The sequence below is a fragment of the Schistocerca gregaria genome, chromosome 1 (assembly GCF_023897955.1).
Source record: "Schistocerca gregaria isolate iqSchGreg1 chromosome 1, iqSchGreg1.2, whole genome shotgun sequence".
In the NCBI taxonomy this organism is placed as follows: Eukaryota; Metazoa; Arthropoda; class Insecta; order Orthoptera; family Acrididae; genus Schistocerca; species Schistocerca gregaria.
This window is the reverse complement of record NC_064920.1, coordinates 852,509,629-852,536,336: the sequence shown is the minus strand read 5'-3', so window position 1 is coordinate 852,536,336 and position 26,708 is coordinate 852,509,629. Positions and strand designations below refer to the sequence as shown.

Genomic DNA, 26,708 nt, shown 5'->3' with positions numbered 1-26,708 from the left:
TTGAGTTGGTTTTCAAAATACCACCTACTTTGGACATTACTAGCTGTTTGAAGCTATGTAGTGATGATCCTCCAGGCATAAGCATGTGTCATAATCACAATATGCTCACCAATAGGAATTGGTTGTGAACATGAAGTAAAAAAAAAAAAAATGGTCTGGTTTTCAGTTGCTCCAAATGGGCTTTGAAAGTTTACAAGGACAAGAAAAGTGATTCATTGGACATGATGAAATATGTGGAGCCAAAATACAGGCATTTTTACAAAAACCTACAGTGTAACAACTGAATATAATGTACCAGATTTTGTCTAAGATTTACAGCAAATGTGTTCTATTACCTTTTTAAGACCAAAGTAATGAGTTTAGAATAGTTATTAATTTGTACCTTATTATAATTTTCTTATGTACAAATTTTGGGTTCTATGCAACCTTATCATTACAGCAGAGTACAGAGGGATCTGGAATAATGCTGTATTTCTGTTGCTATACAATGTTTTTCCATTTGGCACCTACTTATTTTTAAGAAAACTGTGCTTAGCACAATTTTAAAAAGCACAACCAAGCATTTTCAATAGTCTGTATGCAGAAACAATACATAACTCCTATTAAATTATTATTTTGCCATAATTCTCTGGAATTAACAGTTTTTGTCAATTTCCTAAAAACTGCAAAATATGCCATATAGCATTATCCATGCACATGCCTCAAATTTCTACTAGTTAAAGGGCCTGGAAGCTAAAGATCTTGAAATTATTTAATTGTCATTTTCATTGTTTACTCCTGTGAGGTTTTTACACATTTATTTTATTTGCTTAAATCAGTAGTTACCAATGTATCTTTCATAGACCATTACTACCTGACTTCATTAGTACAAGAGCAAAAAAGGCAGATTTAGAAAATGAATGAAATAAGCATAATACTGTTATGTAACTTAACTTTGCAGCAGTATACAGTCAATATGCTTTAGCCAAATTATGATTTCATTCAACTTTTTGCCAAAAATGCCATATTTACATTCAGATTACCAAAATTGTTGGTTCAATTGTGGCTGCATACTCAGAAAGATACACAAGGGAGGGGGTGCTGGCATTTTTGTTAGAAATTACTAACACTGTGAAAAAATTGACTGGGTTGACAATCTTGCAATGGAGCTGGCGTTTGAAGTAGCAGCTGTAAAAATGAAGGTAGGCAAAAACAGCCTAATAATTGTAGGCCTGTATAGATCACCAAATAGTGATGTAGAAGAGTTCTTTTGCCAGCTAGAACAACTTCCGAATAAACTATCAACAAACAAAAAACAGGTAATAATAACAGGAGATGTAAACATAGACTCTTTAAACTATACTGGTAGTGTAAATTATCTTAGATTTCTGATTTATTGCACTGCTATAAGTATAACAAAACAAATGATGAACAAATCAGAATAACACCTAACTCACAATCTTGTGTTGATCATGTTCTTTCAAATCGAGATAGGAAACATATAGTGGTAAGAGCTGTTGAAGCATATATCTCAGACCTTACAGCTCTATCCATGGAAGTTAGTACATACCACAAAATAGTTCTGCATAGTGACCTACACACTTATAAAAGGAAGATTAATTATAACTTACTTAGGAAGGAGCTTTCTGAGAGAGAGTGGGATAAGGTATATAGATCACAAGGTATTAATGAAAAGTGGGGCCTTTTCTATGAAATATTTTACCATAGCTTTAATCATCCCACAAAGAAACTTAAAATTCCCCCAGAAATACATAAACTAAAGGAAAATGTGAAAGACCTTTATGTGCTGTTCTGAGAAACAAAATTGCAGGACTTTCTAACAAAATACAAAAGCATCAAAAAGACATACAGGGAATCCCTGATGAGACTAAAAGCACTTCATTATTCTGAACACATAAGAAAAAGTAGTAACATTAGCAAAACAGCCTGGCATGTTGTAAACAAAGAATGTGAACATAGAGAAAAACTAGGCTGCAGCAACATTGCATTAGAAGAAAATGGAACACTGTTGAGTAAAACAAAGTCTGCATGTGAGGCCTTCATTAAACATTTTAGTAAGGTATGCAGAGAAGAAAAAGATGAATCAGCCCTGAAAATAAACACAGTTAAAATAAGTAATTCATTTTTTCTAGGGAGTGTAACAGAGTTTGAGATCATGAATATAATCTCAAAACTCAAAGGAAAATCATCTAGTGGCTGGGATGACATATTGTCCACACTACTTAAAGAATGCAAAAATGAGTTAATAAAACCAATAACACATGTAATAAACAGTTCAATTGGCCAGGGGATCTTTCCAGAGCTTTTAAAAATCACTGAGATACAACCAGTGTATAAAAAGGGGGATATCACAGAGACAAATAACTACCAGCCAATCTCTTGGACTTCAACACTTGGCAAGCTGCTTCAAAGAATAATTCTAGATCAAATGGAATCCTTCTTCTGTAAATACAAACTATTAAATAAAACATAATGTGTGTTTCGAAAAGGACGATCTACAATAACAGCATTAGCAACTTTTTTCCATGAATACTGAACAGGTCGGATGAAGGAAACAAATTTATAGGGACTTTCCTAGATCTGTCTAAAGCATTTGATTCTGTGAATCATGCAGTACTGTTATCCTAGTTAGAAAATTACGGGATAAGAGGAGTAGCTCTAAAATTATTAAGTTCTTATCTCCATGACAGAAGACAGTGCACAAAACTAAATTATAAGAATGAAAGTAAGATCCAAACAGTAAAGTCAGCATACAGAACTCTTTTTAATTATCTCCTTTTACACTATTTCCACCCTCCCCCCACCTTTCCCGTGCCCTCTACAATCCCCACTGTAGTATCCTTCTCCCCCTCTCCACACTCTCCTCCTTACCAACACCTTCATATGTAGCAGCCTAGAAGATTCATTAAAATACATACTGTTTTTAAGTTAGGTAATGTATTGGGAAGTCAATCACCTTACCTGAAAAAACATATGTTTATGTGGATTAACAATGTCCATGCCAGTAACTGTTTTTCTAAGAAAATAGTTCCATGAATTGTTCATAAAGGATGATCTCTTGGGTAACAATTTACAAGTCTCAGTCACAACACTGATGTAGGTGACAGGTGCTTGAGCACCAATGATCTCTTGTAAGCCAACTGGACTAGCAGGGTACAACCATACAGCAGTGGGGAGAGTGGATCCATCCACATCTTTCAGTTTCCTCCCTAGATTTCTCATCACATGCTCCAACAGATAGGTAACCTCATGTCTAGCATTCACATCAGATCCTGAAACATTGTTTTGTGTACTATATACGTTGTTCAGTACCTTTCTCACATCACACAGCATAAGCTCTCCCTACTTATATTCCAAAAGCAAGTGTATAGGATTTACAAACAATGGAAAATCCAGCATGGAATGTAACAATATTATTAGACGGAAAGTTGCCACTCACCATAAAGTGGATATGCTGAGTTGCAGATAGACACAACAAAATTACTCTCACAATTAAATCTTTTGGCCACTAGCCCTTATCAACAGTAGACACAAATAAGCAAACACACACACTCCTGCAAACGGAACTCACACACGTGACTTCAGTCTCAGGCAACTTAAGCCACACTCCAAACAGCACCAACCACACATGATGGGAGTGGCGAATTGGTGAGAGTAATGAGGAGACTGAGGTGGGGTGGGGGAGGGATAGTATTGGCGGACAGTGAAGTGCTGCAGCAGAGATGGTGAGCATGGAAGAGGTGAGGTGTGGGAGGGAATGGGGGGGGGGGGGGGGGGGAATAGCGGAAAAGGAGATAAATAAAAAGACTGGGTGTGGTGGTGGAATGATGGCTGTGTAGTACTAGAATGGGAGCAGGGAAGGGGCTGGATGTATGAAGACAGTAGCTAATGAAGGTTAAAGGCCAGGAGGGTTACAGGAACATAGGATGTATTGCAGGGAAGCTTCCCACCTGCGCAATTCAGAAAAGCTGGTGTTGGTGGGAAGGATCCAAATTGCACAGGCTGTGAAGCAGTCATTGAAATGAAGGATATCATCTTTGTCAGCATGTTTAGCAACAGCCTGGTCCACTTGTTTCTTGGCCACAATTTTTGCTGGCCATTCATGCAGGCAGACATCTTGTTGATTGTCATACCTACATAGAATGCAGCAGAGTTGTTGAAGCTTAGCTTGAAGACCCAATGGGTGGTTTCACAGGTAGCCCTGTCTTTGATGGGATAGGTGATGTTAGTGACCAGATTGGAGTAAGTGGTGGTGGTAGGATGTATGGGACAGATCTTGCATATAGGTCTATTATGGGGCTGTAAGCCATGAGGTAAGGGATTGAGAACAGAGGTTGTGTAAGGATGGACAAGTATATTGTGAATGATCATGGGCAGGACATTTCTCATTTCAGGTCGTAACAAGAGCTAACCGAAATCCTGGAATGGAATTTAATTCAGTTGCTCCAGTCCTGGGTGGTACTGAGTTATGAGGGGTATGCTCCTCTGTGGCTGGATGGTGGGACTTAGGGAGGTGGTGGGAGACTGGAAAGATAAGGCATGGGAGATTTGTTTTTGTAGAAGGTTTGGAGGATAATTGTTGTCAGTGAATGCATCAGTGACACCCTGGATATATTTTGAGAGGGACTGCTTGTCACTGCAGATGCAATGACAATGGGTGACCAGGCTGTTTGGAAGGGACTTCTTAGTATGGAATGGATGGCAACTTTTGAACTGGAGGTATTGCTGGTGGTTAGTAGGTTTGATATGGATGGAGGTACTGATGTAGTGATCTCTGAGGTGGAGGTCAACATTTAGGAAGGTAGCTTGTTGGGTTGAGTAGGGCCAGGTGAAACAAATTGGGGGAGAAGTTGTTGAGGTACTGGAAGAATGTGTCACCCTCAATCCAGATAGTGAAGGTGTCATCAATGAATCCGAACCAGGTGAGGGGTTTAGGATTCTGGGTTTTTAGAAAGGATTGCTCTAGATGGCTCATGAATAGGTTGCAATAGCATGGTGCCATGTGGGTGCCCATAGCAGTAACCCAGTTCTGTTTGTTTGTTTGTCGTAATTTTGGGTGAGGACATAGTTGGTCATGGTAACTAGGAAGGAGGTTGTTGGCTTGGTATCCATCGGCTGTTGGGAATGGTAGTGTTCAATATTAGTAAGGCCATCGGTGTTAGGAATGTTAGTGTACAGGGAGGTGGCATCAATAGTTACAAGCAGGGCACCATGTGGTAATAGTCCAGGAACTGTGGAGAGTTGGTGGAGGAAATGGTTGGGATATTTTATATAGGAGGGTAGATCCGGGTAATAGGTAGTAGGTGTTGATCTACAAGAGTAGAGATTCTTTCGTGGGGGCACAGTATCGAGCCACAATGGGCAAGTTTTCAGACTTTAGAAGGCATGTAGAAGGCACGAGTGCAGGGAGCAGTAGGGGTGAGTAGAGAGATGGAGTCTGGGGAGAGGTTCTGGGATAGGCTTAAGGATTTTAGTTGTTGCTGTTGTTGTTGTGGTCTTCAATCTTGAGACTGGCTTGATGCAGCTCTCTATGCTACTCTATCCTGCACAAGCTTCTTCATCTCCCAGTACTTACTGCAACCAGCATCCTTTTGAGTCTGCTTAGTGTATTCATCTCTTGGTCTCCCTCTATGATTTTTACCCTCCACGCTGCCCTCCAATGCTAAATTTCTGATGCCTTGATGCCTCAGGACATGTCCCTTCTTCTTGTCAAGTTGTGCCACAAACTTGACACACCTGTCTAAGGACGTTTGATTATGCTGTTGTTTTTTTAATCCTATGCCTGTTAATACGTCTTTTATAGTGTTGTCCCTTTTAGTTGCTGTTTTAACCTTGTGCCTTGCAGTGCATTCCTAACTTAGTCAGGGCGCTAATGACCATTGTAGTTGTGCGCCCTAAAACCACAAAAAAAAAAAAAAAAAAAAAAAAAAAAAAAAAACCAACTCCTCTTCTCCCCAATTCTATTCAATACCTCCTCATTAGCTATATGATCTACCCACCTAATGTTCAGCATTCTTCTGTAGCACTGCATTTTGAAAGCTTCTATTCTCTTCTTGCCCAAACTATTTATCATCAATGTTTCACTTCCATACATGGCTACACTCCACACAAATACTTCGAAACGACTTCCTTATACTTAAATCAATACTCGATGTTAACAAAATTCTCTTCTTTAGAAACGCTTTCCTTGCCATTGCCAGTCTACATTTTATATCCTCTCTACTTTGACCATCATCAGTTATTTTGGTTCGCAAATAGCAAAACTCCTTTACTACTTTAAGTGTCTCATTTCCTATTCTAATTCCCTCAGCATCACCCAATATAATTTGACTACTTTCCATTATCCTCATTTTGCTTTTGTTGATGTTCATCTCATACCCTCCTTTCAGGACACTGTCCATTCTGTTCACCTCCTCTTCCAAGTCCTTTTCTGTCTCTGACAGATTTTCAATGTCATCGGCAAACCTCAAAGTTTTTATTTCTCGTCCATGGATTTTAATACCTACTCTGACTTTATCTTTTGTTTCCTTTACTGTTTGCTCAACATACAGATTGAACAGCATCAGGGAGAGGCTACAACCCTGTCTCACTCCCTTCCCAACCACTGCTTCCCTTTCATGCCCCTTGACTCTTATAACTGCCATCTGGTTTCTATACAAATTGTAAATAGCCTTTTTCTCGCTGTGTTATACCCCTGCCACCTTCAGAATTTGAAAGAGAGTATTTCACTCAACATTGTCAAAAGCTTTCTCTAAGTCTACAAATAGGATATGAGTAATGACTGATAAATCCTGATGGATTACTGGAAAGGGGTGATTGTGGCAAGGTTTGTAGGTGGAAATATCTGACAGCTGGCAGAGTCCTTCTGCCAGGTAATCCTTGCATTTCAAAACAACAGAGGTGAAGCCTTTGTCTGCAGATAAAATTGTAAGGTCATCAGAATCAGTTTTTAGATGGTGGACTGTGGTTCTTACTGTGGATGTAAAGTTAGTCTGCATGTTGAGGGATTTGGTGAAGGATGGAAGGATGGTGAGGCAAGGTTTGAGGATAAGAAATTCTCAAATGTTAACAGGAGGTGGTTTGGAGGCAGTGGGGGTGGATCATGGTTGGATGGAGGAGTGAACTGAGTTAGGCTGATTGATTAAGGCTGATTGGTACAGTTGGTGGCGAAGAAGTGTTTCTAATGTAAGGACTGCATGATTAAATTTGGGAGTGGGACAAAAGGTGAAGCCTTTGGAAAGGACTGATATTTCTGTGAGGCTAAGGCTTCTGGAGGAAAGTTTCATGATGGTGTTGCAGATATCTTTAGGATCTGGATCTGTGAGGTGGTGGGAGGGAGTTCTGGAGGTTTCTCCTGTCTCCCACAACTCCCTAAGTCCCACCGTCCAGCCACAGAGGAGCATACCCCTCATAACTCGGTACCACCCAGGACTGGAGCAGCTGAATTAAATTCTCTTCCAGGGTTTTGATTACCTCTTGTTATGCCCTGAAATGAGAAATATCGTGCCCACAATCATTCACTACATACTTGTCCATCCTTAAGCAACCTCTGTTCTCATTCCCTTACCTCATGGCTTACAACCCCATAATAGACCTATATTCAAGACCTGTCCCATACATCCTCCCACCACCACCTACTCCAGTCTGGTCACTAACATCACCTATACCGTCAAAGACAGGGCTACCTGCGAAATCAGCCATGTGTTCTACAAGCTAAGCTGCAACCACTCTGCTGGAATCTATGTAGGTGTGGCAACCAACAAGCTATCTGTCTGCATGAATGGCAACCAACAAACTGTGTCCAAAATCAAGTGGACCACCCTGTTGCTAAACATGCTGCCAAAGATGATATCTTCCATTTCAATGACTGCTTCACAGACTGTGTGAAATAGATCCTTCCCACCAATACCAGCTTTTCTGAATTGTGCAGGTGGGAAATCTCCCTGCAATACATCCTATGTTCCCCTAATCCTCCTATTGTTTACCTTTTCCCTTGGTTAGTCATTGTCGTCACAGATCCAACACCTTCCCTTTTCCCACTCCAGTACTACACAGCTGTCATCCCACCACCACACCCAGTCTTTTTATTTATCTCCTTTTCCACTATTTCCCCCCTCCCCCCTCCTTTCTTGCGCCCTCCACCAGCCCCACTGTAGTATTCTTCTCCCCTCTCCCCACTTTCCTCCTTACCATCATGCAGTCGACGCTCCTTTCATGCATTGATGCTGCTGCTTGCAGTGTGGTTTCAGTTGCCTGAGACTGCAGTCGTGTGTGTGTGAGTTGCATTTGCATGTGTGTCCGTTAATGTGTATGTTGTGATGAAGGCCAGTGTCTGAAAGTTTTAATTGTGAGAATCTTGTTGTTGTGCCTATCCCTGACTCAGTGCCTCCACTACATGGTAAGTGGCAACTTTCCTTCTCATGATATTGTTATGTAGGATTTATGTGAGATGGGATTAAAAAGAGTTCACATATGAAACTTTAATAAACAGAGCTAAATGCAATTTAAAAAAAAATGAACTAGTAAGGTGATAAAGCACAAATCTATTACAAAACATAATTTAATAGTTGTATTATGACACCGCAAACATAGTGTATCATACATTTAAATTGAATCATAGATAAGACACAACTTTAGAAATCACATCGCCTTATGGACTATATTCAAGATAAACAAAACACCATCATATACTCATATGAAACTGCAAATATAGTGCATATTTTCTTACAGACTAAGAATCATTATGCATCCATGTTCAAAGGTTTAGTCTTCTATATTAAAAGTTAACAGTAATTGAGATTTTAAGAATTTGCTTTGTTTACCAGCAGCTCCCCTTATCTTTACATATACAATGAACTTGTTGACAAAATTCTGACTATAGTGGATCTTGTCACTAAATTGTTCAGATATACCACAAATCAGGCTACTTTTACAAACCAGTTAATGCCTCACTGATCAATATTAATTTCATTGTAAAGATATCCAAAATCTGAGTCATCTTCTCTGTTGTCAGACTCTTCATGCAAAAGATTGCTTTCAATTTCATCAAATGCTACATCCACACTCATCTTTATGGGGTTTTATCAATGTTACTCATATACAGCATTACTCTGGTTACTCACGTTGTCAGGTAAAGATTGAACACGATGAATGGTTACCATGGGACAGCTAACATCACTTATTACAGAGGAAAGACAAAATATATTACTGTCAAAATTACATTCCTACTAAGATCTTCTTTCACTTCATTGCACCAATTTGAATACAAATTCTGACTAACTAGAGATAATGTCTTCCAGAATGTACATTTATCCATGTTATCGCCAATCTGGTCCCAAACAAACTTCAAAAAGTTTTCACTTTTATTCTCTAGGCTTACAGATAACTAAACTTTCCTGTCTGGATCATTACTATGCATGAAAGTTATGAAAAACTGTTTTGACTGGACTGGTATTCCATGACTCTCAGTTACATCATCATATACCTCACTTATCTTACTTCTATTATCAACATCACTCACAAATAACTCTGAAACTTAGTTATTCTTAAACTCTACAAATAACTGATACTCATAATCACCATATTCCTTGAAAATTATCCCATCAACATAGCTAACAACAAAAGTTTCATCTCCATCAAAGTCACTTACCTCACCTACATTCACTTGCAATAAGCTACCAGTCTCAGACTTATCAAATACAGTTATTTCACATCTTCATCAAAAATATCACATATTTCAGATCCAAGAGAGTCCTCATTTGATTTACAAACATCAATAACACTGTTTTCTGACAAAGAGAAGAATTCATTACTACATACTACATCAAAATTCTCACTACTCTCACATTATGGTTTGTGATTGATACCTTTATCACCATAATTAAACATAGGATCCCAAAACTTTTGATTGAAACATAAATGGGAAATCTGATATTACTTCTGTTCAATGTCAGAAACATGTGCCATATCATTAACATGGCTATTATTGTCTAACTACAACTATAGCTTGGAGGTTCTGCGCTTATTGTGTTTCCCCACCCCAAAACTGTGGACCTTCATTGAGGCAAATTGCTGTTTCTGTTTCCCAAGTAATTACTTCTATGATTGTTTCTTCTGTTAAAATGCCCATTTTTATCCCATTTATTCCTATCCTCTTGATGTTCAAAATGTTTGCTTCTTTTAACATTTTGATCCTGATGGAAGTTACCATTATCTCTGTTACTCTAATTATTCCCAATGTGATTTCTATCATTCCAATTATTATGATACATACTTCTTTCTACTGCCCTATCCAGCCTGTCAATTTATCATAAAAACTGCGCAAGGTAATCATTGGGTCTGTTATTAAATCCCACTGCAACCTATCTGTATATCCTTTTAAGTGCATCAGTGAAGGTCATTTCAACAAATGGTTTGTCAATGTATGTTAATTTTTTAAGTTGGTTCTTACAAAAGTCTTTGAAAGTACCATCCCTATTCCTACAATTAGGGCCAGCCGGACTGGTCAAGCGAATCTAGGCGCTACAGTCTGGAACCGTGCAATCGCTACGGTCGCAGGTTCGAATCTTGCCTCGGACTTGGATGTGTGTGATGTCCTTAGGTTAATTAGGTTTAAGTAGTTCTAAGTTCTAGGGGACTGATGACATCATAAGTTAAGTCCCATAGTGCTCAGAGCCATTTAACCTACAATTAGGACCATTCAGAAATTCATTTTTCATTCTCCCCTGTTCAGTATCCAACCAAAATTTATTTAAAAAACATTTTCGATACTTTGACATGTTTCCCACTGACTCAAAATTGAATTTACCCATAACAGAACTTCACCTTCCAGACATGTTTTAAAAAAATTAATTTTTTTATTGTCATTCATGCCTGACACAAAACTATCTCTACAGTGATATAGCAAATCGACTGGATGTAAATTGTCTGATGAAAAACTTTTGGATCCTGCAGTACCATTGTTTGCACTTAGACTTTAGCTCACTTGAATTTCTTGAAACACTGAAATTTTTTGATTTAACACAGTGACATAAGTTTGCATATTGTTTTCAAAATTTAAAATTGCTTGATCCAAACTGGTGCTGTTTTGTTCCATTTTTTCTGCTACAGTCTTCTGTGCAACACTGATGTCATTAACATTCTTTGATTGTCTTTCTGATTCAACAGTCGACTCATTTCCAAAACAGTAAATTTATTTTCTAAAACATCAACCTTCTCAGACACAGTTTTTAACCACCCTGACAACCCATTTTTTAACTGATCATTAACTCCACTAAATTTGCTATTGTTATCTGCCTTCATTTTCTCTGGTTTTGCCAAAATAACTGCAACATATCAATTTTTACTGTTTCTTTACTGTCTATGATTTCACTTGGCTCAGATATGTCAACATCTACATCTACATCCATACTCTTCAAGCCACCTGACGGTGTGTGGCAGAGGGTACCTTGAGTACCTCTATTGGTCTTCTATTCCAGTCTCTTATTGTTCATTGATATATGTAGGAGGGAGCAGTAGACTGCTTGACTCCTCGGTGAAGGTATGTTCTCGAAACTTCAACAAATGCCCGTACTGAGCTACTGAGCATCTCTCTTGCAGAGTCTTCCACTAGAAGTTATCTATCACCTTTGTAATGCTTTCACAATTACTAAATGACCCTGTACTGAAGTGCGGTGTTCTCCGTTGGATCTTCTCTATCTCTTCTATCAACCCTATCTTGTACGGATCTCACACTGGTGAGCAGTATTCATGCAGTGGGCAAACAAGTGAACTGTAACCTACCTCCTTTGTTTTCGGACTGCATTTCCTTAGGATTCTTCCAATGAATCTCAGTCTGGCATCTGCTTTATCAACGATTAATTTTATATGGTCATTCCATTTTGAATCACTCCTAATGCCTACTCCCAGATAATTTATGGAATTAACTGCTTCCAGTTGCTGACCTGCTATATTGTAGCTAAATGATAAAGGATCTTTCTTTCTATGTATTTGCAGCACATTACACTTGTCTTCATTGAGATTCAATAGCCATTCCCTGCACCATGCATCAATTCATTGCAGATACTTCTGCATTTCAGTACAATTTTCCATTGTTACAGCCTCTCGATATACTACAGCATCACCCGAAAAAGCCTCAGTGAACTTCTGATGTTGTCCAAACGATAATTTATATATACTGTGAACAGCAACAGTCCTACGGCACTCCCCTGTGGCACACCTGAAATCACTTTTATTTTGGAAGACCTCTCTCCATTGAAAATGCCTGGATTCTACAGCTTTCACTTCTACCTCTCTCCTACCCTCTATTTATTTTGTTAACAAGCACAGGAGTCCACAAAGAATTTAATTTCACTTATAGTTTGTAATTATCTTTCCTTTTTGATGTGTCTGGTTGTTGTAAAGTCCTCTTTCATTCAATCTGGTCTGTCATTGTTGGCAGTACGTCATTACTGTTGTTGTAGTTTACTTTGTTAGGCATCCTTCAGACTTCTTTATTCATTTGATTGGAAATCCATTCATACATAAACTGCCAATTACACAAATCACTCTCCCTTTTTATGTAACAGACAAAACTTCATTGTTACTCAATTGATCTCTGCCGAGTCCCCACTTGTAATCTACCCCTCCCTCACATCATTTGTTGACTGTCACTGACTCTTTTAATGTAAGATTTACAATAAACTTTTTACTTATCTTCTTTTCGTGCAGTTAGCTCCAGTTCTTCATGTCTAGGGGCTGATTCTTGAAGCTGAAATTTTCATATTTTGGGAGCTCGTGGTTCCAGTTGATGTGATGAATTCTGATGAATTGCCTGCACTTTATTTTTTGTTTTAATGAAAATTTTATTCTCTCACATTTTTCTAAATCACAGTCTTCTGAATTTTCACATTAACAAAGCCAAAATTGAATTCTTATTCCAAAATATAAAAATATGTCCAATCACATCAGAGACATACTCACTATCACTTCACTCTGCAGTAATAACAGTATTCCAAAGGGTTTGCAAATTTTCTTGACAAATGAATTTCTATTAATTTATTTAATTTATGTTATTATTTTATAAAGGAGTCCAGAAACAAACATAATAAACAGTACTAAAATATGTAATTAATAACATAAATTTTAAGTGTGACATATATTTTGTAATTTCAAATATTTTTAAAATAAATAAATTAATAAATAAATGAAATTAACTGTACATTAAGAGCTATTAAATATTGATAATGATAAAGAAAATTAAGTATATTATTTTTACAGATTTTAACTTTAATTATAATACATCATGTACAAAATCATATGCCATTTTTTTTAGAAAAACATCTGAGACAATACTGACCTCTTTAAAAAAGACAGAAATATTTCAGGTATCAACTACTTCTGTTGAGGAAAAGTAATGCTAGAGGATGGTGTCCCCTTGCAAGCTGTAGATCCCTCTCAATCACTCAACAGTTTTGTAGATTTGGGAAACCTGTTTAAAATAATTGTATTTGTTTTTAATTTTTTGTATACTAATGGCCCAAAACATTATTGAATATGGGGTTCTGCAGCTGACCACCCCTACATATTCCCATGTTCATCTAATGACATCATAAATTCAATAGCGGTGAGCATCTAGGTGAACAACTGCTCAATATGTGCATCATGCCTGGGTTCTGGCTGGTAGGAGAAGTATTATGCTATGGGGTACATTCACCTGGTCTTTCATGGGACGTGCGGTAGTAATCTTTCATGGGACCTGTGGTAGCAATTGAAGGTAATATTCTAACTTTCTGACAACTTAAAGTGTGAGTGTGGATCTGGGTTATATCGGCTTATTCCCCCAAACCACCTTCCACTTCTTAACGAGGTGATTTACTTGGAATTTGCAGTCACTCTTCTTTACTGAATAGCCAGCTGCTGGAAACCCTTTTGACTTCCTCTCTGTTTAATAATGCTAAGTTCAGGAATTCTTAGACTCTTTCTACTTATGAATTAAGTAGGCATACAAACGTTACTTTTCATCAACGAACGATGCATTTGACCTCCATACACAATAAAAATCTTACTTTCCACATGAATATGTAACTTCCTGCAAGTCACTTGTACAGTCAGACATTAGAAACAAATAGAGTTACAGTTAAAAGAAAGTTGGCTTCGATACCATGACCTTTCTTAACATGAATCATAAAAATGAGTCTTGCCTCTAACAAGGTTGTGTCAAGAGACCACAAGAGTACTTTTTTCAACTGTTCTTGTTTTAATAACAATAGTCAATGACAATAAGCACAAAGCTACATATAAACTCCATGGTTAACATGCTGGACTTGCATTCAGGAGAATCATTGTTCAAATCTGTGTCTGGCCATACAGATTTATGTTCCACATATTTTACCATGATCAGTGTAGGCAAATGTTAGGATGGTTTGTTTGAAAAGGCATGGTCAGTTACCTTCCCCATCCTTAAAAGCACTCTGAGAGTGCGCCCCATCTCTACTGATCTTAATGTTGATGGGAAGTTAAACTCTAATCTATATATATGCTAAGATGGTATCTGTTCTCTTGGACATGTCCAAGAGCGTCTGCCATGTAAGCAAGAGATCCCGGGTTCGAGTCACGGTCGGGGCACACATTTTCATCTGTCCCCATTGCCTGCATTCTCACCTTCAATCTCCCAGTACTTGTTCAAATTTGAATAACTTATTCAGAATATTTGCGTGTGCCTCCAGGTATTTTATTGTTGTTGTTGTTGTTGTTGTGGTCTTCAGTCCTGAGACTGGTTTGATGCAGCTCTCCATGCTGCTCTATCCTGTGCAAGCTTCTTCATCTCCCAGTACCTACTGCAGCCTACATCCTTCTGAATCTGCTTGGTGTACTCATCTCTTGGTCTCCCTCTATGATTTTTACCCAACACGCTGCCCTCCAGTACTAAATTGGTGATCCCTAAATGCCTCAGAATATGTCCTACCAACCAATCCCTTCTTCTAGTCAAGTTGTGCCACAAATTTCTCTTCTCCCCAGTTCTATTCAATACCTCCTCATTAGTTATGTGATCTACCCATCTAATCTTCAGCATTCTTCTGTAGCACCACATTTTGAAAGCTTCTATTCTCTTCTTGTCCAAACTATTTATCATCCATGTTTCACTTCCATACATGGCTACACTCCATGCAAATACTTTCAGAAATGACTTCCTCACACTTAAATACTTGATGTCAACAAAATTCTCTTCTTCAGAAACGCTTTCCTTGCCATTGTCAGTCTACATTTTATATCCTCTCTACTTTGACCAACATCAGTTATTTTGCTCCCTAAATAGCAAAACTGCTTTACTACTTTAAGCGTCTAATTTCCTAATCTACTTCCCTCAGCATCACCCGACTTAATTCAACTACATTCCATTATCCTTGTTTTGCTTTTGTTTATGTTCATCTTATACCCTCCTTTCAAGACACTGTCCATTCCGTTCAACTGCTCTACGAAGTCCTTTGCTGTTTCTGACAGAATTACAATGTCATCAGCGAACCTCAAAGGTTTTATTTCTTCTCCATGGATTTTAATACCTACTCCAAACTTTTATATAGTTCACATAACAATTGTGCATCACATTTCTGATAATTTTTCAGTATTGTTAACAGAGTTCTTAATCATACTGTTGTGCATGTTAAGACATATTTGCAGTTTTACCATGACACATTTTCACCTATACTATCTTTTGGAATCAGAGAATATAATTTTAATATTGATCTTCACCTCTAGGAAGAGGGGTGAGCAATTTATAGTTAGCAATGTCTGAATAGATAAGAAAAATTATAAATCATTCTCTTTTCTCATTAATAACATAATATGTTCTTACCATATAGTGGGAAGACTATCTAGAGTGAAAATATTCCAATGATAGTACAGAAAGCTTTTGTTTACAGGAACTGGATTCACTGAAAGAAGAGCTGGACAAACTAAAGTCTGCTGATAAGTCAGCCGAGGAAAATCAGGCTCTCTTAGAAGAAAACCAGAAACAGAAGCATGATAATGAGAGACTACAGAAAGTAAGATATTTGTTTGATAATGGCATCTCATTCATTGTTCACTGACATGTTGTGTTTAGCTTACAAAATGTAGCAACAGAGTGCAGCAATGATTAAAATGTTTTTATATACTGTAACTTACTCTATATTTAAGCTTAGATATATGAGTATCTGAACAAGAATATCTATATCTTTGTTAATTTTCACATGGCAGATATGACTAACATTGATACTTATCAGTCAGTTGGGTTTTAGTTTGAAATTGTGAGTTACGAGTGGAGTAACCTGCCATGCTGTACCATCAATATTGTGTATGGTTGTTCCATCATATTGCTGTAGACATTTTATTAGCAGCATTAGGTTAGCCCTCTAGTACAGTTAACCTCTCTAGACATTCAGCTAATCATTTGTTTGTGTGTTATGGATATTTTCACATAGACCCCATAATTGTTCAAACTTGGGTAACTTGATCAGAGTATATGTGTGTGCGTGCAGTTGATTCTGTCTGTTTCATGTATCAACTATGTATCACATATCATTGTCTCATTACATACAATTAAAAGACGTTTAAAGTTTTAGCAAAATAAATCAGTGAGCCGGTAGACTTTATTTTGATAGTGATCCTCATCTCCATATAGAGGTGAAAGCAATTTATAGTTGGTAATCTACCAATAGATAAGAAAAATAGTTAATTATCCCTTTTCTTATGAATCCTTGAGCAGTCACACTGTTTTTCATAATATGATGGTGCACTTTACACATATATAGAATAGCTTTCCTTATGATGCCAATGTAAGACATGTATAATGAAAATCACAGCTTAATCTTAGTTTACTTAAACAATGAGAAAATAAACTTATTTAATATAAGCTAAACTACTGTTTTGTTAAACAATAATGAAAGAAATTTACACTAAAAACTCTGTTGCCAAGGACAGATCTTACAGAGACAGTAATGCAGAGACATTCAAAGCATCAAGCAGTGCAGATGCATCAGATCCCAGCCAGCTGCTTATTTTATCAATGACTATCTTGTATACAACTGCCTCAATGTGGGATTATGTTGCTAGTTTGTAATCAGGGCATTTTTTTTTGTGCAGATCGTAAATTTTTTCTTGCCCAGCTTGCTTTGTATTTTATATTACTGCTGCTCTTGGGTGTACAACAACACAGTTTATGGCTGTGTTACCTGTTGCAATAATGAAGGAATAGGTATGGGTTTGCAGTTATGAAACAACAATGAAACTGTGCAAAATCATTTTATTTTTGGTTGGTGCACTTTATACACAGGTGCACCTGCTCGAGGTTTAATAAAAAATACGTATAATACTGGAAATACGTATAATACTGTTAGAAGACTATATTCAGTGGAAATATTTGGAAGGTAGCTTACTGTAATATAACCAGTTTAAAATTGCAGATAAGCTTTCCTGGACAGATGTATTACTTCATATGCTGTAATAGGTTTCTGAGCATCTAACATACTGTCTTGCCAGCTCACTGTAATAGGCCTTAAATGGTCCCATGGAAGAGTTATTGTGTATTGAGTAGGGTTCCAATGAAATGATCCAAATGTGGTTCATCTGAGCCTTATCAATCACTTCAGTGCTTTGAGCATGGCCATAGTGTCCATCTAAAACAAACGTAAGTGGTAAATCTTCAGTTGGCCCAACCATCGTGATGAAGTGGTTGAAATACTCAATAAACAGATGAGTTTCTACCCAAACAGAATGGTGGGCTCATTCAATACTTTCTGGAAGAGTACCTTTCACCAACTGGTCCAACACACTAGTTCTGGGAAAACAACATAAGGAGGAATAAAATGTCTTGATACAACCATGCAAATTATGAATGTCATTTTTTAACCTCTTCCAGCAGATGTAAGGGCTGGAATTTGGCGCATTCCCTTTCTGCCCATTACTTGTGGTGTAACTCTGCACAATACTCAAACCTGTCTCATCAACATTATATATGCAGTAGTGGTCTTTGTTGTAAGTCTCTTCTGATTGCTCATAAAAAGCTGTATCATTTTCTATGTTGAAAGCCAATGATCTTGAGAAAGAAGTGCCACAGGCCTTCCTAATCAATAAGTGAGATGAATGGCAATTCAGAAAAAAGATCTGTGGAAATCCTATAGCTACATTAGTGGTGAAAAGTGCAGTAATGCTGTTGCTCTCTGCTAAAACAAATTCCATTCATTTCAAAATGGCTAAAGTATAACCAAAACATTTTTGTTCCATAGTCAACAAGTAAGAAATAAGCTCTTCTTGCAGATGTGGTCCTAAAACAGAAGGCCTACCTAACTTAGAACTGGCAGCAGCAGTTGGAGTAAGATCTGTTTTCTTACTTGAAGTCTCAAAGGTAGAGTCAGGTACAGCATATACATTTATGGCCTTTGTAATCCCCATTTTGTTTGCCCTCACAGCAGTGATGGTTTCAGCCATCTTCAGAGGGCCTCACCTTTTTGCCCTTGTCTTGGTATTTGGTTTGTTATGTAGCATTCTGAAAAACAAATCTTGAGTAGATTTCAACTAAAATTATAGTAATATAAACAGTTCCAAATATGGGGTAACTCATCATGGTAGCCCATATTTGGATCACACTGTGGTTCTTGCAAAATGGCCGTAAGAGCCATTACAAAATACAGACAGAACAATGAAAACTGGGAAACAGATACTTTCACATATCAGTAATACAGTTCCTTGAATGAATTGCATGTGGTGCTAAAACAGCCTCTATTGAAGTGCTCCTAGATGCTGCTAACATATTGGCACCAGCAAAATGTCTCTTGCCTCGTGTGACCCTCAGCCAGGATTATCACGAATGGATAACACAGAAGCTCCAATGGTAGACTCACCAACTAATTCTTGGTTACCCTCGCCTCAGCCATGAACACTTTTAGAATTTCCTGTGCTTATTCCTTCCTCATCAAATGCACAACCAGGAATTTTGGCTCTTGTTAGCCCTTTTAACATTTTCCTACCAAGAACACAAGTAATAGAGGTCATAAAACTGAAAGAACTTACTTGATTACAGGATCACCATACAAGGAAGAGTTCACAAGTTCCTTGGACAGGTCACTGAAGAGGAAGTGACAGCTAACTTTTCTAGTTCAAAAATCAAATAAAGGAGGAAAGAGAAAAAAAAACACCTACAGAAGAAAAAGGAAGTAGACTTATCTTTGTCAGATGAATTATCTAATGATGATGAGCCCACCCTAGATGACAAGGAAAGTGATTTTGAGCTTTCTTAAGACTGCACACCTTCTGGGATGGATGTATTGTACATATTCTGTGACAGTCCATTTTCATATGATGCCAACAGAGATTTTGTATTCAGTGAACCCAGTGCCATATTTTGGCACATACTGAATGAGCTGGGATGGACACTGGAGTTTGTTTTTGTGATTACTGCAATTAAACTTGCACTTCAAAATTAATTTTTTTTCTTCATGTTAAAGGTAGCCCATATTTTGACCCTAGAAAAAATTGGCAGTTTTGTGTTGGTTTTTGAAATATTTTTTTTTTAATAAGAATGTTCTTTAATTGTTTAATCCTTCATAACTTTGAAGGGTACACATTATTGTACCGTCCAAAGATTTCTTCAGTGATTTAATCATCAACATAAAAATGTTACTAGGTAAAAACCTTGCTAGTCTACATTTGGGCCTTCTCCTCAAATGTCAACAATACTGCCCAAAGCCTTACTTGATCAGCATATCAGCCAAGCTGGTCTCTACTACTTGGCTGCAACTGGAATTAAACTTTAAAAATTTACAGTTTGTACAAGGGAATTTTTTGGGGGGCAGCAGAATACTGCAAACTCCTAAGTAGTTTTATTGAAAAACTCTTAACTGGAAGACATATTACAGACATTCTTAGACCACCAAGCTCTGCAACTTTTGCTTTATGAATAAAATCAAATTTTGGAGCTGATATCAAAAAGCATTCATTAATGTCTTATGGCATTGAGTTATGGGGTAATTTTTCATTGAAATAAAGGTGTTTATTGCACAGAAGGCTGCAATAGTGATAATATGTGATGTGTATAGTATAATCACTTGTAGGCACCTCTTTAAACAGATGGGCATACTGACTCCAGCATCAGATTATATATACTACTTTATTAAGTTAGTTTTCATGAAGGAACTATATTTTGAAAGCAGCAGTGGCAATTATAAACATAAGACCAGAAGGACAAATGATTCACACTACTCATCACTCAGCATAAGCGAAACAACTAAAGGAATGAGGTATTCAGACATGTAAATGTTAACCACCTATCCACAGATACAAAGAATTTAATATATAATAAAATATACTTCAAACACAAATTAAAATCATATCTGCTTGACAACTCCTTATACTCCATAAATGAATTTCTGAATGCGCAATAATATGATACACAAATTAAAATCATAGCATAACATAATCACATAATTAATAAGCCAATTGTCACAATTTGCACTGCAAAAATGTTACAAATTGCAAAACTTACTCATCCATACCATAATGAAAAGTCACAGTAATGATCAATGGACCACATCAATAATCAATTAGAAATTTAATGAAGATAATACAATAATTGCTCTATTACCTAACTGGAACTTGTCTACTGTAGGTAAATCAAAATGTGTACAGCAACTGACAAAAGTCCCTTTCTCAATAAAATGTGTCTTTAATGAATTATTTTTCATGGAAAATTTTATCATTTCTGTTATGTTATTCAGAATCAGAAGAGCTTTAAATTATGTCCTTACAGGATGGACATCCTAGAGTAAACTTACAATGTCGGGGGCTGTTATGTTTTGTGATGTAAAAGTGTCATCACAGTTATCAGATCCAAGTAGTTAGTATTATTATCATAGCTACTATCGCTCAGGCTTTTTCCTTATATCACTAAAATCAGTCATTTACATAGCAAAACTGAGAGAAACACAATCTGAGGAAGAGAAGAAAATAACAAGCACATTCCTTGGCGCCATTGTTAAAGACAAATCAGAAACATAAAACAAATTTTTCATTACCAAAAGAATAACACATTCACACATATGCAGGTTAAAAAATATTTATATTATACTAGCTTAGCACCCACTGCTTCACTCACCTTGTACCTTAGTAATTGTGTATGAGCAGTGGTACTTCACGTACTTCCAGTTCAGCAGCATCAGCTCAGCAGAGTACAGTGCAGTGAGTCTAACTTTGCTTCTGTTTGATTTAGTATCTGTTCTCAGTTATTAAATTTAATTTGTGAAAACTAGATAGACTATGTTTAAGGCTACATTTGTGACCCACATGAACCTGGGGTTATCACTGTTTAAGGGTTATGGTATACCCGATACCTAGTACCAGCAAGGTATCAGTTTTGCAGTCTTGCAGGGCATGAATGTTTTACATGTAGACATGTTGGTCATTTGGCTAGTAACTGTTCAAAATGCAGATGGGCCAGGATATGTTGGCAAAAATAATTTACAAGCTTTTGTGAGTACTGAGTGCATTAGTTTGTTATTTGTGTTTCTGGTATTAATTATGGTAAGTGGCAAAGTACACAAAATAGTAAGAACACATGCCGCCAGTAGTATAGAGTGTGTTTCTGCTCTAGCAGAGCAGGGGCATGAGGAACTCCTTGATAGATTTGAGACTTTGGAAACTGTTCAGGTTTAATCATAGTCTGAATTAGAGTAAAAAAAAAAGATCAGAGTCGAGAGCAACTTCTTCTTTTGATGCATTGTAGTTGTACTTATCAGTTGCTTTTCAATGGAAGATGTGTCAATGTTCATTAATGATGTTATAGATACTTCTGCAATGGGCAGTTAGTCAGATGAAGTAACACTTTTTGTGGCCAACTTGCTTTTAACAGGGGAAGCAAAACACATATTTATTGTATAATGACACCCTTAGTTACCAACAACAAAACAGCATTACCCAGTGTTACCAAAAATAAAACTGCACTTGGTTTTTTCATGAGAAGCTCAGTAATTTGTTTATGAAAAACAGTGAGCTAGTGGAAGTTTTTTCAAACAGTATTTGCAGAGTCAATGTTCAGACATATATTTCAGATGTTGTGAAGACTTAATGTTATAATCTTACTAATATACAGAGTAAAAATTATTTAAACTGATAACCTCTGAGAGGTTACATGGGACACCAAAACAAAAATTTTTCCCTAGTGGCACAACTACCTGTGAGCATTTTTTAATCCAGTAGAGGGCATAATCACTCTCAACACTAGTGCAGTTGTGCACATCATGGGAACAAATCAGACAGATGGAATGAACATCATTCATAAGAAATTGTTAATCCATTTCACTTATGCATGTACACAACCTGGAACCAGATGATAATCCAGTCAGATTGCAGTTTCTGGAATAGTACATGGAACAGTATCAGGTGCATCCTATACTTCTGTCCTCTGTGCCCGTTTACTGATGGAGCAATGTTCGGGCATGTTTTGAGTGAGGTTAACCTACATGCCACATTTACTTGTGCTCATCAAGTGCAGTTCTACTTAAATGTGTGAGAGGAATTGTTGCCCAGAACATTGCCTGAGTTGATGGATGGTGTGCCACTTATCAAGACAGTACATGTGGTTCCAGCATGATGGGGTGCCAGCACAGGTATATTGGCAATGGTGGTTCTCTACCATAGCCTATCCAGTCCCCTGATTTGACCCTTCTGTACATTTTTGCATGAGAAGAGATGTGCAGCCTTGTTTATAAAACCCTGTTGAACCAGAAGGGGATCTGGTTACCCAGTTAGGTAGAACATGACCCACTTGTATAGCCTCTGTTTACAAGTCAATGGAGGTATTTTTGAATCTCTGTGGTAACTGAAGTAACTGTGTTATGTTAATGTTTTTGTCTCCTGGTAATAAAGAATTAAAACCTGTTTCTATCATTTGTTATCCTCACAGGAAAATCACATTGGAAAAAGAGCCCATGAAAGGCAAAGATCCCGAGTTGAACTATCGGTCCAACACACAGTTTTAATCTTCCAGGAGGTTTCATATCAGTGCACACTCCACTGCAGAGCATAAATTTCATTCTTAAAACATTCCCCATGCTATGGCAAAGCCATGTCTCTGCAGTATCCTTTCATCCAGCAGTGCTAGTTCTGCAGGGTTCACAGGAGAGCTTCTGTGAAATTTGGAAGGTAGGAGATGAGGTACTGGTGGAATTAAAGCCGTGAGGACGTGTAGTAAGTCATGCTTGGATGGTAGAGCACTTACCCGTGAATGACAAAGGTCATGAGCTCAAGTCTCGGTCCAGCACACAGTTTTAGTCTGACAGGAAATCTCCGTGTTTTCACTGTCCCATGCAATCTCCTGGAGTTTGTAAGTTTAATTAACTTTCCTACAGAGAAAACTCTCTCTACCGGTTCAATAAATCGACACAGAAAAGTATGGTATTAGAGAAAAATATTTGTTTTGGTATCCATGCCGACTGCAAGGTTTGTTGGTTTAAATAATCTTCACTCTGTATATATGTAAGTTTCAGATTCTTAATGAACTTACTTTATGAGTAATGAAATGGATATTTGAAACCATGGAAGGATAACTAAAGGGTTGCATTATGTAATACATTGCAGCCTAGTAATGGGGATATCCAAAGAATAGTAAAATGTTTCTAAGAAATCAACTGCCAACATTATGAATACTCTCCTCCTAAGTGAATACCACTGGAAATGTGTTTCAAATGGGCTGCCACAAGTTCTCAGCAGATAGCCAAATGTATGCTTGATCCTAAGGGGTTTTCAGATAAAACCATTTGGTGCAGACTGCTGGAAATGATGAAGGGGAGGTGGAAAATTTATATTTATTGTAAAAAGTTTTTATTGAACTGATTGCAATTCAAGCAGCCAAAAGCACACTTCTGGTGAAAGTAATCCCAGTTTCTAAAATGTCTTTTTGTTTGTGAAGTGCAAGTAAAATCTTTAGTAATATCCTTAAAAATAAAGAGATGAAAACTGAAATGTTTGCTAAAAAGCAAAATAAATGGATGGCTTAACATTTCTAATAAAGACCAGATGTCTGCTTGTGTCTGTGTATGTGCAGATGGATATGTGTGTGTATGTGTGTGTGCGAGTGCACACCTGTCCTTTTTTCCCCCTAAGGGAAGTCTTTCCACTCCCGGGATTGGAATGACTCCTTACCCTCTCCCTTAAAACCCACATCCTTTCGTCTTTCCCTCTCCTCCCTGAAGAAGCAACCATCGGTTGCGAAAGCTAGTAATTCTGTGTGTGTGTTTGTGTGTTTTGTTCATTGTGCCTGTCTGCCGGCGCTTTCCCTTTTGGTAAGTCTTGGAATCTTTGTTTTTAATATATTTTTCCCATGTGGAAGTTTCTTTCTATTTTATTTTCTGTAATGATATATTTCTGTAAAATGCAATTGATAATATTCATATGTAAATGTTATGAAATAATATTCTTTGTATTGCTATTTATGTAAAGTTTATGCTGTTTTGATAAATTTGCAATTTTTTTTTCACCCAACACTGTCTGAAGTGTTACAGATGTTTTGCTGACGTATCTGTAGACGGAAACATCATTGGAATATGGGGCATATGTAACACTTTTGTACAATATTGACCATAAGTATATCATGTAATATCTTTGTCTTCTTATGCTTAATGTGACACCTGTGTCATCCTGTTCTTTGGTTTAACACCTATGAAAATGTTTAATCATATTTGCTCTGCATGTATCTCACTGTAATTAACCAGTGCATGTAATTTTGAATCTGTATTCTGTTCAAATGCTGTTATATTAAAATACAAGGGGCATTCAGTAGATAATGCAACACATTTTTCTTTGGTCAATGTCAATGGGAAAAAATGCAGAATTTGTTGTGGAACATTTTGGGATAGATCCTCTTCAACTCCTATTGTTCATGAAAATTCAGTAGGTGGCAGCACTACACATAGCCTTCAAAATGGCATCTGCAATGGAGATGCATTCAATCATTTAGTTTGTTTTGGCTGAAAACCAGAGTTTTTATCACAGTTATTCATAGGTGCTTGCAGAATGGCTGTTGAGGCCTGGCAGTTAATGAAAAAATGATGAGGCATCATCATTGCAACAATGTCGTACAGAACTGAACAGTCCCTCACACACCAGCCAACTACACAAAGCTGTGACACCTGCAGTGTTGAACTTCACTGTTCATCACTATAAAAATTAAAATGAACTTCTCTTTCTCCATAAAAACACATGGCTTTATACAAGCCTGTGCACCTGACAGGAGATCACTAAACTTCATTGGACCATTCTTCTTCATCGACACTACAGCCCAGATCTCACACCTTCCAACTTCCACCTGTTTAGGCCAATGGATGATGCACTCAGTGGGAAGCAGTTCATGGATAATTGAGAGGCTGTTGATGCAGAAAGATGTTCACTTTGACATCAACTATTAGAGTTGTACCATGTTGGCATAATGGTCCTCTCAATATGGTGTTGTAAGGCTATCAAATAAAACAGAGATTATGTTGAAAAATTGAGTTTTGTGGCACAAAGTGAGAAGAATAATATGGTGTATTATAATCCTTAATAAAACCAATCCACTTTCAGGGGGGTGGAGGAGGGCAGGAATGTGTTGCATTACTTACTGAACACTCATCACAGTATTTACAGAACTGGTTCATGCATAGGGCATGTAGGTTTCTACTTGTATAAAATCTGGAGGGAAGTCTCTCTGCTGCAATACCCACTTGACAGGAATCAAAAAGTGGATTTGGTGGTAGAACTTGAAAGGGGTCTTTGTGGCACAGTCAGTTGGTTGCTAACATGCAAAATGTTCACATCTTGTATGTTGGAGACAGAAAGGAAAGCAGTAAGAATGACTAATAATTCCCTAGATGTGGAAGATAGCTGGCTAGTTATTCATAGCATTTATTGGTTGTCTCTGAATCACAAAAAGCCAGCACAGGAAAATAGAGAACTTTATACATTAAGAGCCATGGGTACAACGGCTGCCTTCACTTTAGCCACAAAAGATCATCACTATCACCATCTTCACCTCAAGCAAAAATTTACTGTTGTATTTGTTTGCATGTACCACTTATTTGCTTCAGGTGCAAATAGTGAGTACTTCATCTTCAGTATTGTGTCATAACAACATCCAGATGTAGTTGAATGTAGGTTGAAGCAGAATATTAGCTTAAGGAAAAAGACAGGTCAAGATCAATTCAGAATAGGAAAAGGAGAATTCTGCTTCTAGGTAGCAGTAATGGGAGGGGTGTGGTCTAGCAGCTTCAGGATAAATTAGGTGCAAGGTATCAGGTCACAAGTTTTGTGAAACCAAGTGCTAGACTTAGCAAGATCAGTTGGGAGAGTAGGAAACAGCCTGCCTATTAATCCAAGATATGGTATTAGGAGTGACGTGGATAAAAAGGGGGAAGAAATTGGGCACACAAATGTGGGGACTGTGGAGGTCTTTCAGCGTAATAATCGACCCTGGGTAAACACTGCTGTAATGCATGTTAACACTGAGCTCCAGACACCAGGAAAATCTCACGTAAGTGTTGTTCCAGTTGATGCTATTGGTAGGTGGAGATACACTAAACGTTGTCTGTGACTAAAGAGGAAGGGGAGAGATAAGTTAGCTTCTCTATTAGCAGATATTGTAAGGGGAACCACAGCCACACAAGAGTTTATCCCTGTGATTAACAGGAGCAGGCAGGCAGTTTTTTTAGGTCAAAACCAAAGTCCAG

The 26,708-nt window shown here is 37.5% G+C and overlaps 1 protein-coding gene across 1 annotated transcript in view; it reads left to right on the top strand.

Annotated features, from left to right (window-relative positions):
* Positions 1-26,708, top strand: part of LOC126278029 (putative leucine-rich repeat-containing protein DDB_G0290503) — a 567,177-nt gene that overhangs the window by 280,268 nt on the left and 260,201 nt on the right. The window contains exon 8 of the mRNA XM_049977802.1: positions 15,900-16,022. Within this exon, the coding sequence (XP_049833759.1) occupies positions 15,900-16,022 (123 nt within the window). The remainder of the gene's footprint in view (positions 1-15,899; positions 16,023-26,708) is intronic.